Genomic DNA, 18,227 nt, shown 5'->3' with positions numbered 1-18,227 from the left:
ACAAGTAGCATAATTTCAACCTGCTATGTAATGTTTTCACTTTTCCAAGAAGTTGTAACTTTTCGAATTCTCTATTTATCAGTCTTGAAAAACACACATAGAACATCCTTTCATTAACTGTACAAAGGTGAAGGAAAACATTAAGAACTGGATTCACTTACAAATTATTATTTACCAGATGAAGATCAGGTGGTTCTTTTTAAATATCTCACACAAAAGTTAAAAACAATATGATGTATAATTTAACTTGAAACTTAATTCAAGAGGCACAAGTTCTTTTATTTTCAGCTATCGTGCGTACGTATTAGTGGAGTAATTAGTCTAATTATCTTGTTACTTGAATTCAGCAGATAGCCCGTTGTGGCTCTGCTATAAGAAAACACACATATCTTGTTACTTTGGCCCCACGCTTGCCAAAACGGTTACTAAATTTCTGGTAACTTGTGCCAAGTTTTTGGTCCTTTTATTATTTTAATAATTAACTCCCTGGATAAGAATTACTCGCCTACTAAGTTCTTGGTTTTCTAATAGCCTACTGGCTGGCATTGCTCCATGAAGTTGTAGGTACTTAGCACAGTTTCTGTTTCCTCTCCGTATAGCTGCATCCAGAGGAGACATTAACTGACCCTGGATATAAAAAGAAAATTTAAAAAATAATATAATTACACATAATAATAGCATAAATAGCTGATTATTACATAAGTTAACGATTGTTCTTACCTTACTATGTTTGTTTTTATTGCCTGCTTGTTGAAATATGTTATATGTTTTTGAAATTTTAGAAATATTAAAGATTAGCAGAGACACGTAAAACATTTGCGGTCATATTAATATCTTGATTGCAATAGTCCTTCTTTAAATATGGGATTTCTATAATAATACAAATTAATTCGAAGTGCAGACACCAAAATGTTTAAATACACTTGTCTTAGGCCTAACATTAGTAAAACCCTTACTTCAGTGGTGCACAAACCTTTTGAGTCAGGGGCCACAAACAGACTTCTCGTAACCGTTGGGGGCCACAAAAAAGTGAAGATTAAAATTGACCCACAGTTGTTTCACACAAGATGGACATCATATTTACGAACACACAAATAAGGATTACATCAAAGAGTTTGCACATTATTCTAAAAAATGTTATGATACGTCAACTGTCACAAAGTCAGTGCGATGGATGGTGCTGCATGTCATCTACGAGCTTAGAAATGTCCGACTTGATGTTTGACGTTGAAAGACGCAAGACTGCTTCTAGATGAACATCAGTCAGCTGATTGCGAGTGTTGTTTTTGTTCAGTTTCACATGCGAGAAAGCCTGTTCACAGCAGTACGTGCTGCCAAACATGTTGGTGTGGGCAAGTGTTCTCTTTCAGATTAGCAAATGTATCAGGCAACGTTTTGTAGAAGTCAAGCAAACTGTTTTCTCGGTAAATAGCACGCAGTTCATCAGATGCCTGGAAATCAGTAAGTTCGAGCTGATATTCTGCTGACAAGTCATCCACTGACACACTGAAAGAATCAGCACAAAGTTTCATCATCTGCATTGGTCAAAGTCATGAAACCGTGAGTTGAAGGATTGAATCAAGGTATCTAACTTCCCAACATAAACTTATGTGTCAATGTCCTGATTCTTCTGTAGCTGTGACTGAAAAGTGGGAAGTGCACGAAGTTGCCTGATGCTACTTGCTGCCGGAACAACTGCAACTTTGTCCTGAAAGCTGAGACGTGATTTGCAAGCTGATTTTTGCCTTGCAACTTCAAATTCAGATCATTCAAGTGTTGTGTCATGTCGACCAGAAAGGTCAAATCAGCTTGCCATGCTGGATCAGTCATGGAAATCACTTCTGTATCTTTGTTCTTGCTTCTGAGGAATTCTATCACCTAATCAATCAACTCCCAGAATCTTCTGAGCATCTTCCCTCGACTGAGTCAGCGTACTTCACAGTGATACACAAGGTAACCATAGTCTTCGAAACTGACGGTGATTGAGCCCTCGTGATTTGATGAAATTAATGGTTTTCGTCACTAATGCCATCAGTGTCTGAAAACCAAGTTCTTTACTGCACAGGTTCTGTTGGTGAATAATACAGTGCAACTTCACCAACTGTCTGTTCTGCTTTCCTCGATGCTTCATCAACAGTGCTACCAGCCCGCTACTTTCTCCGGTCATGGCTGGTGCTCCATCAGTTGTCACACTTACCAGTTTCGTGAATTCCAATGAAACACTACTACACAGTCGTACTGTCTCCTCGAATAGAGCAGACCCAGTTGTCTGACCCTTCATGGAACCCATGCTGATTAGTTCCTCTGTGATATCAAACAATGACGACACACCACGAACAAAAACTAGTAGCTGAGCTGTTGAACTGATGTCAGTAGACTCGTCTGCTGCCAAAGAGAAGTAGACAAAGTTGGTTACTTTATTTGTAAGCTGCCTTGTCACGTCTGCTGAGACGTGTGAAATTCTTCGTTGAGCTGTCATACTATTCAAAGCCACCGTCTGTAGCTTTCGAACTGCTTCCGGACACAACTTTTCCGATGCAGTAATCATACATTGTTTGACAAAATCACCACCAGTAAACGGTCAGCCATATTTCGCTATCATCAACGAAATATCGTAATTGACCTCACATGCTGAACCTAAATCTGCTGACTGATTTGAGAAAACGTTCTGCTGGTGATTCAGCGACTGCCACAGAGATTCAATTCGAGCTGTTCGTTCATCACCGACAACGTTGTGGAAATCTTTATGCTTCGACTTATAATGACGCTATATATTGGATACCTTCGCCACTGCTACTGTCGAATGACACAGCAGACAAATCACGTTCTTCTGTTGTTGAACAAAACAGTATTGCGCAGTCCAATCATCATGAAACTGCCGGTTTTCGTCAACTTTTCTTTTACGATTAGCTGCCATTTTTGTTACGAAATAATATCAAAATAGGGCTCGTAAGTAAATCTCGAAGAACAATTAGAACGCGTGAGATTTCTTAATTACAGAAATATTACGTCATTGCGCCAATGATTAAATGCCTATGCATTAACGAGGTTTGCTTATTAAATTTTCTTTATTGCTCAACACAAATATGGAACCATCCAGTATCTAATCTAATGCATATTCTTCTATAGCGCTTAATCTTCGAGCACGAACTCTCTATGTTTGACTTTCCCGTTGGACATCGCGGGCCGGACTTTGTGCACCACTGCCTTATTTAGTACGGCCTATATATAATCGATAAAGAAATAAATACCGTAATTTGTGTTCGTTTTTTGCTTTAGTTTAGTTACGGAATAAACTTTATCGTACTTAATACCATCAATATATAAACTTATAGTGTTATTTTACGACCTAACGTTAGACATTTTTAAAAACTGATAAACCTTTAATATGTTTTGGTATAGGTCTACCAGAGTAGATTTACATCTATCTTCTGTTTACACTGTCGTAAAAGCGAGCGCGCATTTATATAACAAGTTGTGCACGCACCTTCAGGACAGACAAACTTCAGCATTATCACAATAGATGGATAGAGATCAGACAGCGAATTTTGTTGCATTTGCATTAAAACGAACAACAATACTATTTCACAAAACCAGTCTTGAAACGCAGTTAACTATCTTTACAAACACGTTTCTCAGACACTTTATAATATTTTTCAATAACGTATTGTGAAAACTTTGTCCAGACGATGAATAACTGTGGTGCACTTATTGCACTGTTTTTACAGATGTTTCTCAGTAAACTTTTCTATTAATTTTTAATTATCAGGTAAGATAATTAATGACGTAGAAAATTATTATACAAGTAAGACGTTTACACGATACTCCAGAAGAAATAATGATACCTTAGTTGTCTGTAAGATGGGGTTTATGTTGGCTTTATGGTCCAATAGAATTTTGCAAATTTCAACATTGTCGGTAAAGGCTGCTACGTGGAGCGGTGATCGACCATTTTGATTCTCAGCGTTAACAACGTTGGGGTTTAAAGAAAGCAACCACAACACGAGATCTATTGGTGAAAAAATAATGAAAGATGTTTATATGATAAAAAGCATTAAGTGTTTTATCACAACATTACGAAACTTGAATAAATTTGATTTACGGCGTATATGAAGCGTTTCAACTTTTGTATCCGGGTTTTCGCTCCTTCTGAACTTATTCAATAATCACGTACGATTTTATTAACTCATGCGACTTCCTGCGGGGATTATTGAAATTATATTTCAGGAGACAAACTAATGAACGGATAAAAAAAAAAACCCATAGAAAGTTTAAGATATCTAAAATTTATATTTTTATTTATTTTCTTTTCTAGAACATGAGAAATACCAAGATTTGAATCTGATTTGAGGGTTTCATGCCCACAACAAATTTGCAGATCCAACAGTTGGCATCAACTGGCATGCTGCATTAAACCAGAGATTTACGGACTTATACAACGAAACATAAACCAAATCAATACTAAGAACGACAGAGACAAAAAAGATCTGCCACAACAAAAAACTAGAAAAACTAAGATGTAAACAACAGAAAAGACATCAACATGACAAACCGTTGACTAACCTCATAATTAAAACTTCCGACCGACAATTAAACACAGATATCTACTTAACAAAGGACTCAACTTCGCAATAGCACCTAGGTACATTCCAACCATAGAAATCAAAACATGTTTAGAAGACCTAGCCAGGAGACTTGTGATACTTTCTACAGAGAACAACAACAAGGAAACAACCAAAAATAACCAACAGAAAGAAGACAACTTAGACAATTTTATTGACATCCAACAGCCAAACTTCCCAGGTAAAATTACAAATTTATATTTCCCAGAAACACCTAAAAACAACATCTTAAACGATTTTTTCAAATAATTTTCTCACAAAATCATCAACATAATTTCACAAAACAGAAAACTAAAAAACAACCTTACAAAAAGAGACATTAATTCCATTAAAAAACCTAAAACAAGACAAAAACATAAAAATTCTAAAAGCAGATAAAGGTAACGCTATAGTCATAATGAACACGAATGAATACATCCAAAAAATGAATAGCATCCTATCAGACACGAACAAATTTAAACCAATACACACAAATCCAACAAAGACACACGAGACGCAACTGAACAAATTACTACTACAAATGAAAAAAGCCAACAGAATTTCACAAACACTTTATTCCTACCTACGTAAAACCGACTCACGCACACCGCAAATATACGGCATCCCCAAACCTCATAAACCAGATTGTCCATTACGACCAATAATGTCCACATATGAATCGTTGAATTACAATCTTGGTAAATACATAGCATGGGCATTCTCCAAATATGTAACATCAGCCAGCTCATTCATCAAAGACTCTTTTAATTTCAAGTCTAATCTAAATCAACTTAATCATAAAGCCTTAATGGCCAGTTTCGATGTTATATCCCTCTTTACAGAAGTTCCAACCACTGAAGCCTGCAAGATAGCCTTAGAACTCTATATCCGAGACCCTAACCCAACCATAGAAATTCCCAGTAACCAGTTAGCAACCCTCATAGAATTCACCACGATAAAGACAAACTTCATGTTCAACAACCACAACTATATACAAACAAATGGCCTAAGCATGGGCAACCCAGTATCACCAGTTCTAGCCAATATTTTTATGACACAAGCTGAAACACAAGCAATTAACACAGCATTACATCCACCACTTTTCTGGTACAGATATGTAGATGACACGGTTGCGGGATTCAAATCTACAGAACACATACTTAATTTTTTCAATCACATTAACTCACATTAACTTCACATGTGAACAGGAAGAAAGCAATCAAATATCATTTCTTAACCTCAAAATTAGAAGAACCGACACACAATTCAAAACAGAAATTCACCGAAAAATCACCCATACTGGACTATACATTCCTTGGGACTCAGCACATGAAACAAAAGAAAAACTCAACATACTAAGAAACCAAATAAACACAGCCATAAAACTATGCTCACCAGATAAAATTAACGATGAATTAGACAAAATAAAACAATACTTCATCAACATCAATAAGTTTCCCCCACAAACCGTAGAAAACATTATACGCACACACCTAGACAGAAAGCAAAATCAACCAACTAAAGTAAATATATCTCACGAATCAAAAAATCACGAAACCATATACTGCTGTATACCATATATTCCTGACATCAGCAAACAAATAACCAACATTTGGCAAAAATTAGTAACAAAATATGACATTCCAGTTAATACCAAATTTATTCAAAAACCAGGCACAAAACTGAGGTCTATACTATGTGAAAACAACACTGACAAACACCACACCAACATTATTTATAAAATACAATGTGATAACTGCCACGACTTCAATATTGAAGTCGTTTCGACTTGCAGTGTTCGAAAACGTGTGAAGTCAAATAAACACAACATAACCATAGAAAACACTCAAATACTAAATAAAGAAACAAACATAAACAAACGCAAAATTAAAGAAGCCTTACTTATACAACAACTTAAACCCAAAATAAACCAATATAAAGGAACGCCTTTATACCTATATTAATAAATATAATCAAACATCTAAGCACGCCCTCTACATTCCTACACTCAGTTACCTCTATCTTTCTTTGTGAACCTGACGATGACCAAAAAAGGTAGAAACGTTGTTTGCTCCTCTACGTATATAAACTTTTCTCAACCCAAACCAACAGTTTTTACATATATAATTTTTTTATCTACAAGCGGATTTTCTCGTCATAACTAAGATATATTTTGTTGTATAAAACCGTACTGCTGCTATTATTACACAAACTCTACACAAATAACTTATTTCTTTTATTATTTTATTTCTTGATTCCCAGAGTTTGACAAACCTTTATCTGTAAACCTTTAAATACATAATTATTATATCTATCTTTAGTTTTTAAGTTTCTTTTATTTTCTGACTTCTACAATTTTCATTAGATCTTCTATAACAACAACAAAAATCTAAAATATTAAAATAGGTATATTAAAATATACCTATATTAATATAATAAAATAAATAAAATTATATATTCAAACATCTAACACCGCCCTCTACATTCCGACACTCAGTTACACAACCCCTTTCAAACATGTGGTCAGCTTCCGGTCAGTTACCTCTTTCTTTGTGAACCTGACGATGACCGAAGAAGATCGAAACGTTGTTCGCTCTTCTATGTAAAATATTTTCTCAACCCAAATGAGCCGTTTTTGCATATAAATTTCTCAACAAGTGGGTTTCTCGACATCACTGATTAAAGATAAGGTTGTTTGTGACACAACAAGAGCTAAAACTTACAAACAATAAAACAGAAAGATAAAAAGGTATTGACAATACAATAACAAATAAAATTTACAAACAATGCAACTCAAATATAAGAAGGTGTAAATGACACAATAATATCTTAAACTTACAGACAATACAACATAAAGTAAGACAGTAATAACGATATAACAATATCTTAAACTTACAGACAATACAATATAAAGTAAGACAGTAATAAAGATATAACAATATCTTAAACTTACAGACAATACAATATAAAGTAAGACAGTAAAGACGATATAACAATATCTTAAACTTACAGACAATACAATATAAAGTAAGACAGTAAAGACGATATAACAATATCTTAAACTTACAGACAATACAATATAAAGTAAGACAGTAAAGACGATATAACAATATCTTAAACTTACAGACAATACAATATAAAGTAAAACAGTAAAGACGATATAACAATATCTTAAACATACAGACAATACAATATAAAGTAAGACAGTAAAGACGATATAACATTATCTTAAACATACAGACAATACAATATAAAGTAAGACAGTAAAGACGATATAACATTATCTTAAACTTACAGACAATACAATATAAAGTAAGACAGTAAAGACTATATAACAATATCTTAAACTTACAGACAATACAATATAAAGTAAGACAGTAAAGACGATATAACAATATCTTAAACTTACAGACAATACAATATAAAGTAAGACAGTAAAGACGATATAACAATATCTTAAACTTACAGACAATACAATATAAAGTAAGACAGTAAAGACGATATAACAATATCTTAAACTTACAGACAATACAATATAAAGTAAGACAGTAAAGACGATATAACAATATCTTAAACTTACAGACAATACAATATAAAGTAAAACAGTAAAGACGATATAACAATATCTTAAACATACAGACAATACAATATAAAGTAAGACAGTAAAGACGATATAACATTATCTTAAACTTACAGACAATACAATATAAAGTAAGACAGTAAAGACTATATAACAATATCTTAAACTTACAGACAATACAATATAAAGTAAGACAGTAAAGACGATATAACAATATCTTAAACTTACAGACAATACAATATAAAGTAAGACAGTAAAGACGATATAACAATATCTTAAACTTAAAGACATTACAATATAAAGTAATACAGTAAAAACGATATAACAATATCTTAAACTTACAGACAATACAATATAAAGTAATGCAGTAAAGACGATATAACAATATTTAAAACTTCCAGACAATACAATATAAAGTAAGACAGTAAAAACTATATAACAATATCTTAAACTTACAGACAATAGAACACAAAGGTAAAACAGTAATACAATATAAAGTAAGACAGTAAGAACGACATAACAATATCTTAAACCAGACAACACAAGAACAAGGTAAGACAGTAAGGACGATATAACAATATATAAAACTTACAGACAATACAACACAAAGGTAAGACAGTAAGGACGATATAACAATATATAAAACTTACAGACAATACAACACAAAGGTAAGACAGTATAGACGATATAACAAGATCTAAAATTTACAAACACAAAACGCAAAATTAAAACAGTATAAACGATAAAATAATGACTATGTTGGAATACAACAGTGCTTAATTTAATCGAAGAATATATCGGACTAATTATTAACGTTAATATTTGTAATGGTGAGTGTAGTTGGTTGTATCAAATATTTACTGGCAACGTAATCAAAGCAATCTTAAAACAAGGCAGTGCGTCCGCTAAAAATAAATAAGAAACAGGTAACTTATTTTACTTCCTAGAGTTTATAATAAAAATGAATACAGTCTGGGTTGAAGCAAGAAAATATGTTCACCTTTTCTACCCGATTGGACGGCTTCGTGGAGAGGCAAATCTCCCCGCACGTTAGGTAGCCACATGTTGCCCCCATTTGATTCGAGAATCTTTAAAGTCTCCAGTTGTCCCTTGGCAGCTCCACAGTGGGCAGCACTTCAAAAATACGAGGTTTTTAAACGTTATAAAAGTAATAACTTTAAATCTTTGGGTAGCAGATATTTTAGTGCAACAAATTTGAACAACTAGAAATTAGCGAGAGCAGAGAGAGTATATAGTTTATTAGCAGCAGTAATGAAGTAGTTATCAAGGTTAATTAGTAGTAATAATGTAATAGATATCAAGACTCATTAATAATAATAATGTAGTAGATATCAAAATTCAATAGTAGTAATAATGTAGTAGTAATGAAGATTCATTAGTAGTAATAATGTAGTAGATCTCAAGGCTCATTCGTAGTAATAATGTAGTAGATATCAAAATTCATTAGTAGTAATAATGCAGTAAATATCAAGGTTCATTAATAGTAATAATGTAGTAGATATCAAGGTTGATTAGTATTAATAATGTAATAGATATCAAGGCTCATTAGTCGTATTAATGTAGTAGATATCAAGGTTCATTTGAAACAATAATGTAGTAGATATCAAAATTCATTTATAATAATAATGTAGTAGATATCAAGGTTCATTTGTAGTAATAAAATAGTAGATATCAAGATTCATTAATAGTAATAATGTAGTAGATATCAAGATTTATTATTAGTAATAATATATAAGATATCAAAATTCATTTGTAGAAATAATGTAGTAGAAAGCAAAATTCATTTGTGGTAATAATGTAATGGATATCAAAATTCATTTGTGGTAATAATGTAATAGATATCAAAATTCATTTGTAGTAAAAATGCAGTAGATATCAAAATTCATTAATATAAATAATGTAGTAGATATCAAAATTCATTTGTGGTAATAATGTAATAGATATCAAAATTCATTTGTAGTAAAAATGCAGTAGATATCAAAATTCATTAATATAAATAATGTAGTAGATATGAAAATTCATTAATAGTAATAATATAGTAGATAACAAAATTCATTAGTAGCAATAATGTAGTAGATATCAAAATTCATTAGTAGTAATAATATAGTAGATATCAAAACTCATTAGTAGTAATAATGTAGTAGATATCAAGATTCATTAATAGTAATAATGTAGTAAATGTCAAGGATCATTAGTAGTAATAATGCAGTAGATATCAGAATTCTTTAGTAGTAATAATGTAGTAGATATCAAGATTCATTAGTAGTAATAATGTGGTAGATGTCAAGGCTCATTAGTAGTAATAATGTAGTAGATATCAAAATTCATTATTAGTAATAATATAGTAGATATCAAAATTCATTTGTAGCAATAATGTGGTAGAAAGCAAAATTTATTAGTGGCAATAATGTAATAGATATAAAAATTCATTAGTAGTAAAAATGCAGTAGATATCAAAATTCATTAGTAGTAAAAATGCAGTAGATATCAAAATTCATTAATAGTAATAATGTAGTAGATATGAAAATTCATTGATAGTAATAATGTAGTAGATATCAAAATTCATTATATTAATAATGTAGTAGATATCAAGATTCATTAGTTATAATAATGTAGTAGATATCAAGGTTCATTAGTAGTAATAATGTAGTAGATATCAAGGTTCATTAGTAGTAATAATGTAGTAGATATCAAAATTCATTAGTAGTAATAATGTAGTAGATATCAAAATTCATTAGTAGTGATAATGTAGTAGATATCAAAATTCATTAGTAGTGATAATGTAGTAGATATCAAAATTCATTAGTAGTAATAATGTAGTAGATATCAGAGTTCACTAGTAGTAATAATGTTGTAGATATCAATATTGATTAACAGTAATAATGTAGTAGATATAAAGATTCATTAATAGTAATAATGTAGTAGATATCAAGGCTCATTAGTAGTAATAATGTAGTAGATATCAAGATTCATTAGTAGAAATAATGTATTAGATATCAAAATTCATTAATAGTACTAATGTATTAGATATCAATATTCATTAGTAGTAATAATGTAGTAGATATCAAGATTAGTTAGTAGTAATAATGTAGTAGATATCAAGATTAATTAATTGTTATAATGTAGTAGATATCAAAATTCTTTAGAGGTAATAATGTAGTAGATATCAAGATTCATTAGTAGTAATAATGTGGTAGATGTCAAGGCTCACTAGTGGTAATAATGCAGTAGATATCAGAATTCTTTAGTAGTAATAATGTAGTAGATATCAAGATTCATTAGTAGTAATAATGTGGTAGATGTCAAGGCTCATTAGTAGTAATAATGTAGTAGATATCAAGATTAATAGTAGTAAAAATGTGGTAGATGTCAAGGCTCATTAGTAGTAATAATGTAGTAGATATCAAAATTCATTATTAGTAATAATATAGTAGATATCAAAATTCATTTGTAGCAATAATGTGGTAGAAAGCAAAATTTATTAGTGGCAATAATGTAATAGATATAAAAATTCATTAGTAGTAAAAATGCAGTAGATATCAAAATTCATTAGTAGTAAAAATGCAGTAGATATCAAAATTCATTAATAGTAATAATGTAGTAGATATGAAAATTCATTGATAGTAATAATGTAGTAGATATCAAAATTCATTATATTAATAATGTAGTAGATATCAAAATTCATTAGTTATAATAATGTAGTAGATATCAAGGTTCATTAGTAGTAATAATGTAGTAGATATCAAGGTTCATTAGTAGTAATAATGTAGTAGATATCAAAATTCATTAGTAGTAATAATGTAGTAGATATCAAAATTCATTAGTAGTGATAATGTAGTAGATATCAAAATTCATTAGTAGTTATAATGTAGTAGATATCAAAATTCATTAGTAGTAATAATGTAGTAGATATCAAGTTTCATTAATTGTAATAATATAGTAGATATCAAGATTCATTAGTAGTAATAATGTAGTAGATGTCAAGGCTCATTAGTAGTAATAATGTAGTAGATATCAAAATTCTTTAGAGGTAATAGTGTAGTAGATATCAAGGTTCATTAGTAGTAATAATTTAGTTGATATCAAGGTTCATTAGTAGTAATAGTGTAGTAGATATCAATATTCATTAGTAGTAATAATGTAGTAGATATCAAGATTCATTACTAGTAATAATGTAGTAGATATCAAGATTCATTAGTAGTAATAATGTAGTAGATATCAAGATTGATTAACAGTAATAATGTAGTAGATATAAAGATTCATTAATAGTAATAATGTAGTAGATATCAAGGTTCATTAGTAGTAATAATGTAGTAGATATCAAGGTTCATTTTTAGTAATATTGTTGTAGATATCAAAATTCATTAGTGGTAATAATGTAGTAGATATCAAAATTCATTTGTAGTAATAATGTAGTGGGTATCAAGGTTCATTTGTAGTAATATTGTTGTAGATATCAAGGTTCATTAGTTGTAATAATGTAGTAGATATCAAGATTCATTAGTAGTAATAATGTAGTAGATATCAAGATTCATTAGTTGTAATGATGTAGTAGATATCAAAATTCATTAGTAGTAATAATGTAGTAGATATCAAGATTCATTAGTAGTAATAATGTAGTAGATATCAAAGTTCATTAGTAGTAATAATGTAGTGGGTATCAAGGTTCATTTGTAGTAATATTGTTGTAGATATCAAGATTCATTAGTAGTAATAATGTAGTAGATATCAAGATTCATTAATAGTAATAATGTAGTAGATATCAAGATTCATTAGTTGTAATAATGTTGTAGATATCAAGATTCATTAGTAGTAATAATGTAGTAGATATCAAGATTCATTAGTTGTAATAATGCAGTAGATATCAGGATGGTTTGATTTGTTTTGGAATTTCGCGCAAAGCTTCACGCTAGCGATACGTAAGTTAACAGTGTAAGAGTTGTAGGAAAACAGGTAGTCCTCAACACCCACCGGGTTCTCTTGGGCTGCTCTTTTATCACCGAATACTGGCATTAACCGTCATTATGCTTCCATGGTTAAGAGGGTGATTATGTTTTGTGTGACGGGTACTTGTATCCTCGATCCTCATATTTCGAGTCGATCGCCCCTAACCACGTGACGATGCAATGCCTGTTGTCAAGTTCGTTACCCTTGATATTGTTGAAGTTACCAAGGTTTATTTCACCTAACAATATAGTTGTTATCAAGGTTCGTTAGCAGTAATAACGTTGTAGTTAGTAAGGTTTATCTTACCTGATAATAATGTCGTTGTTGTGGTTTATTTACGGTATTGTAGCAACAGCTGATTATACTAGAGAACTTACGTTCTTCCCTTCCTGTCCTGTCGGTTAGGGTCAGCACCATGCTGGAGTAATAGCTGAGTGCAGTCAGCATGACCCAAGGTGACTGCGAAGAATAAGGCCGTACAGCCGTTACTGTCAATTGTTTCAACTTCAGCTCCGCACAGATTTATTAGGGTTTCCAAACAATCCACGTGCCCTCGGCTGGCTGCACAGTGCAGAGCTAGGAAGGGAAAAATAGACGTGTGATTTTACGTGTATATTATATTTTATATATTCATGTATATTCCTTCTATTTTCCCAGGGTATGTGGAGAGACTTGGATCACAGAGTTGTTCTAAAGATTAGTACTTTTTTATATGTAACATCTTAATATAGTTTAAAAATTCAATGTCGTTCATCCACGTGGAATTGTGGTTGGATTATTGACACGCGCTAAGAAACCAGACGCGTGCTCAGAATCCTATTAGTTATGCATGAGAAATTCCTTTTGTTCCAAATGACTGAATTTCAAAAATCACTTGAATATTAACACCACATTAGATATTGTTTTTATATATTATGAACTCGTTTTCAACGTGGGAAAAGTGAACAGTTCTCCATGAAGTGCTTGTTTTGTTTGACCTGATCGTATCGAAAGAGGAATAAGGGTAGTTCGCACAGGTAACGTTATTTATCAAAAAATAAAATGTGGTAATGGGCAGTTTCTTACTGTTAATTATAGGCTACAATATATTATGTCTTGATATATTCAGTGTTAAGGCACAGAAACTGGTTTTATTATTTTGACACAAGATAATATGAGATGCCGAAAAGTGCCGTTTTTATATTGCCACAAGATAACATGAGATGCCGCAAAATGCCGTTTTTATATTGTTACAAGGTAATATCAGGTACCGCAAAGTGCCGTTTTGAGAAAGCTATTCAAACAATAAGATTTCAAAACATCTATAAGGTCGACCACTGGCTATAGCTGCATAGAGCAGACTGGCCCTAGCATGGATCACGCGCTTAACTTTGAACTACTTACTAGATGAACGTGTTTCGTCTGCCAGGAGAATGTGGTAAAATTAACACAAAGGTTTTATTTTTCACAGTTGTTAAACACCATTTGAAATACTTGGTGACATATATTGACTGTGCGATTAAGAAGTTATTCACTTTTATGACCAAAAATGTGTCTTACTTGTTGCCATTCCAAGTGAGTTGTGTGCGTGTGTGTGTGTGTGTGATGTGTCAGTCCTGCTATTGGTTAATAACAGTCGATTCTTCTCTGTCCAGTTAGCAGTTTTCAATTTGGGTTGGCTATTCTTGAACTTTAGGGGTTCTGACTTGCCCATATGTCAGATAAGGTGCCGTTTAGGTTGGAACTACCAAATGAGATAGACAATGAAGGTGGTACTTAGCATACATAAAGGATTCTTACGTGTAGGTTGGAACTACCAAATGAGATAGACAATGAACTTAGCATACTTAGCATACATAAAGGATTCTTACGTGTAGGTTGAAACTACCAAATGACATATACAATGAAGGTATTACTTAGTATACATAAAGGATTCTTACGTGCAGATTGAAACTACCAAATGAGATATACAATGAAGGTGGTACTTAGCATACATAAAGGATTCTTACGTGTAGATTGAAACTACCAAATGAGATATACAATGAAGGTGGTACTTAGCATACATAAAGGATTCTTACGTGTAGGTTGAAACTACCAAATGAGATATACAATGAAGGTATTACTTAGTATACATAAAGGATTCTTACGTGTAGGTTGAAACTACCAAATGAGATATACAATGAAGGTGGTACTTAGCATACATAAAGGATTCTTACCTGTTAAACCGTCTTTGTCTTCAGCCGCCACTGAAGCTCCAGCGTTCACCAAGGCAACGATGACGTCACTGCTTTCTGAGGAATAGGATGTTTTACTAGGCCTAGGATCTTTAGAAAACAAAGCAAGCACTAATTAAAGTAAAAGATTGGTCCATTCTTCCGAGAAAATCTTTAAAAAGTCAATACGCAGTAAACATTTGATTGAGTGTATATTACATTTGTTATAGAAGAAAGTTGTATTAAGATTTGTCAGGAATCTCATAGGTATTCACAAATGAGAGAAATGTATACCTGAAAACGGCTGGTTTTGGTTGAGAAAATTTTTTTGTGCATAGGAGTGAACAACGTTTCGACCTTCTTCGGTCATTGTCAGGTTCACAAAGAAAGAAAGAGGTAATTGACCGATAGCTGGTCACATGTTTGGTGGTGGTTGTGTAATTGAGTATAGGAATGTACTGCATACCATGTATTCCTGGCATCAGCAGGAACATAACCAACATTTGTCAAAAACTAATAACAAAATATGACATTCCAGTTAATACCAAATTTATTCAAAACCAGGCACAAAACTGAGGTCTATACTATGTAAAACTACACTGACAAACACCACACCAACATTATTTATAAAATACAATGTGATAACTGCCACGACTTTTTTATTGAGAAACAAGTAGAACAATGGAAACCAGATTCAAAGAACATAAAAAGTCACCTTCACACGTTTTCGAACATTGCAGGTCAAATAAACACAACATAACCATAGAAAACACTCAAATACTAAATAAAAAAACAAACATAAACAAACGCAAAATTAAAGAAGCCTTAAATTTATATGCAAAAACGGCTCGTTTGGGTTGAGAAAATATTTTACATAGAACCTGACGATGACCGAAGAAGGTCGAAACGTTGTTCGCTCTTCTCAACCCAAACGAGCCGTTTTTGCATATAAATTTCTCAACAAGTGGGTTTCTCGACATCACTGATTAAAGAAGCCTTACTTATACAACAACTTAAACCCAAAATAAACCAATATAAAAAAACACCTTTATACCTATATTAATATAATAAAATAAATAAAATTATATATTCAAACATCTAAGCACGCCCTCTACATTCTTACACTCAGTTACACAACTTTCTTCAAACATGTGGTCAGTTACCTCTCTTTCTTTGTGAAACTGACGATGACCGAAGAAGGTCGAAACGTTGTTCGGTCCTCTGCATAAAACATTTTTCTCAACCCAAACGAGCCGTTTTTACATATATATTTTACATATATATTTTACATACATATTTTACATATATATTTTACATACATATTTTTTCTCAACAAGTGGGTTTTCTCATCATCACTGATTACATTCACAAATGAGCTAGTATTGATGTCTTTTCTTTGTGCTTTCTGGACAAATAACCATCTGCAGTTGCAACTCTACTGTTTTTTCAAGATTTCCCACATGGTGGTGAATTCTATTGCTTCAGAGGTGGTATATGATTGGATATAAGAGTCAGTGCAATCGTCTGTTTGTCCCGCCCACCATTCCAAGATCCATCTAATCACGGATAGTAGTTTGTTATTATTTCTTACTTTCTCGTTGAAGGCAAGTTTCTGCCAATACTCACGTGCTCGTTATTCTTGTTTTCCCAGAAATGAAACACCCAATAACATTGTTTCGGCTTCCTTTTGCCTGTTGTTCATTGGCCAGTGTAGATCTGTCACTGACTCTTGCCTGAGAACGAGGGTAGACTTTTGTATGTTCAAGCATAGAAATGAAACAAGTTTGTTTGTAATTAACTGCATAGCTACACAAAGCTACCTCGGATATTGAATCCCAATAAATAGCTATATTTATTTTTCATTTCGTACACCGATCATGTTAGTGTAATGGATATATTGCTGTTTAAAGAACAGGTTTATTGTAATTTTGTCAATTATAAGATTATTTATGACGTGACACATTGTCTAACGTGTCGAAGCATGATTATAATTAATTATACTTGCCATAATACGTCAGAATTAGGCCTGCTATACGAGGAAGTGGCAATCATATTGTTGCACGTATAACAAACCACGTGTCTTTATATTAAGTGGTTTTCCAGGTGTAAGTTTTCAAAGGCGTTTCCAAATTCTTGCGCACCCTGTACATATTTTTAGGACTATATTCTTTATCCAGTTATTTCCAGCATTCCAATAATTACACTGCACAACAAAGTTTTTGGTTCTTGAACACTGTTGGGTGTTCCTTATAGATTTGTGGCTGTTGATCACGAAAATCACATCCAAATATGCCTATCATGTACCGTTTCATTGAAATCTTCAGTTTCATCAGGACATTGCTACAATGGAAAAACGATATTAGGGCAACTGGAATCCATCCATGCTTGCTGAATACTGTTGGACACTGCAACGTGATGCACCGGACATTGAATACAAACGAAAATTAGGAGCAAAACACTTTTAATTATGTTGAACTTAATAGCGTATTAGAAACATAAACGCAATTAAATACGTTATTGCCAGTAAACAGTTAACTGTATATTTCTCAAAGTTCCTACGTGATGAAGCAAAACCAAAACTATAATTGTGCATACCCACCAGGTACCTGTCACAATCAGTAAAAACTTTTCAGGAAGCAAAACTTTTAAAAACAATTGTTGTGCAGTGAATTATAAGAAGTATAAATATCACTATTTCAACCACGCTGTGTTTGCCTTGTCTATTGTTGACCACAGGTTGTTTGTAGTAAGCACAAAGATACACAAAGAGCTATTTGTACTCCGCTCACCATGGGTATTAAAACCCGGTTTTTAGCGTTTTAAGTCCGCAGACATTTCGCTGTGCCACTAGGGGTGGGACTACAGGTTTAGTTCAACACGGAATCC

The 18,227-nt window shown here is 32.3% G+C and overlaps 1 protein-coding gene across 1 annotated transcript in view; it reads right to left on the bottom strand.

Moving 5' to 3' along the window:
* Positions 1–18,227, bottom strand: part of LOC143227549 (uncharacterized) — a 105,713-nt gene that overhangs the window by 28,075 nt on the left and 59,411 nt on the right. Inside the window, exons 5-9 of the mRNA XM_076458983.1 lie at positions 15,345–15,452; positions 13,527–13,725; positions 9,182–9,315; positions 3,846–4,009; positions 506–627 (exon numbers count right to left, since the gene is read on the bottom strand). Coding sequence (XP_076315098.1) covers positions 506–627; positions 3,846–4,009; positions 9,182–9,315; positions 13,527–13,725; positions 15,345–15,452 — 727 coding nt within the window. The remainder of the gene's footprint in view (positions 1–505; positions 628–3,845; positions 4,010–9,181; positions 9,316–13,526; positions 13,726–15,344; positions 15,453–18,227) is intronic.

The sequence above is a fragment of the Tachypleus tridentatus genome, chromosome 9 (assembly GCF_004210375.1).
Source record: "Tachypleus tridentatus isolate NWPU-2018 chromosome 9, ASM421037v1, whole genome shotgun sequence".
Classification (NCBI taxonomy): domain Eukaryota; kingdom Metazoa; phylum Arthropoda; class Merostomata; order Xiphosura; family Limulidae; genus Tachypleus; species Tachypleus tridentatus.
The sequence above is the reverse complement of the archived record's forward strand: the minus strand, read 5'-3'. Positions and strand labels throughout refer to the sequence as shown.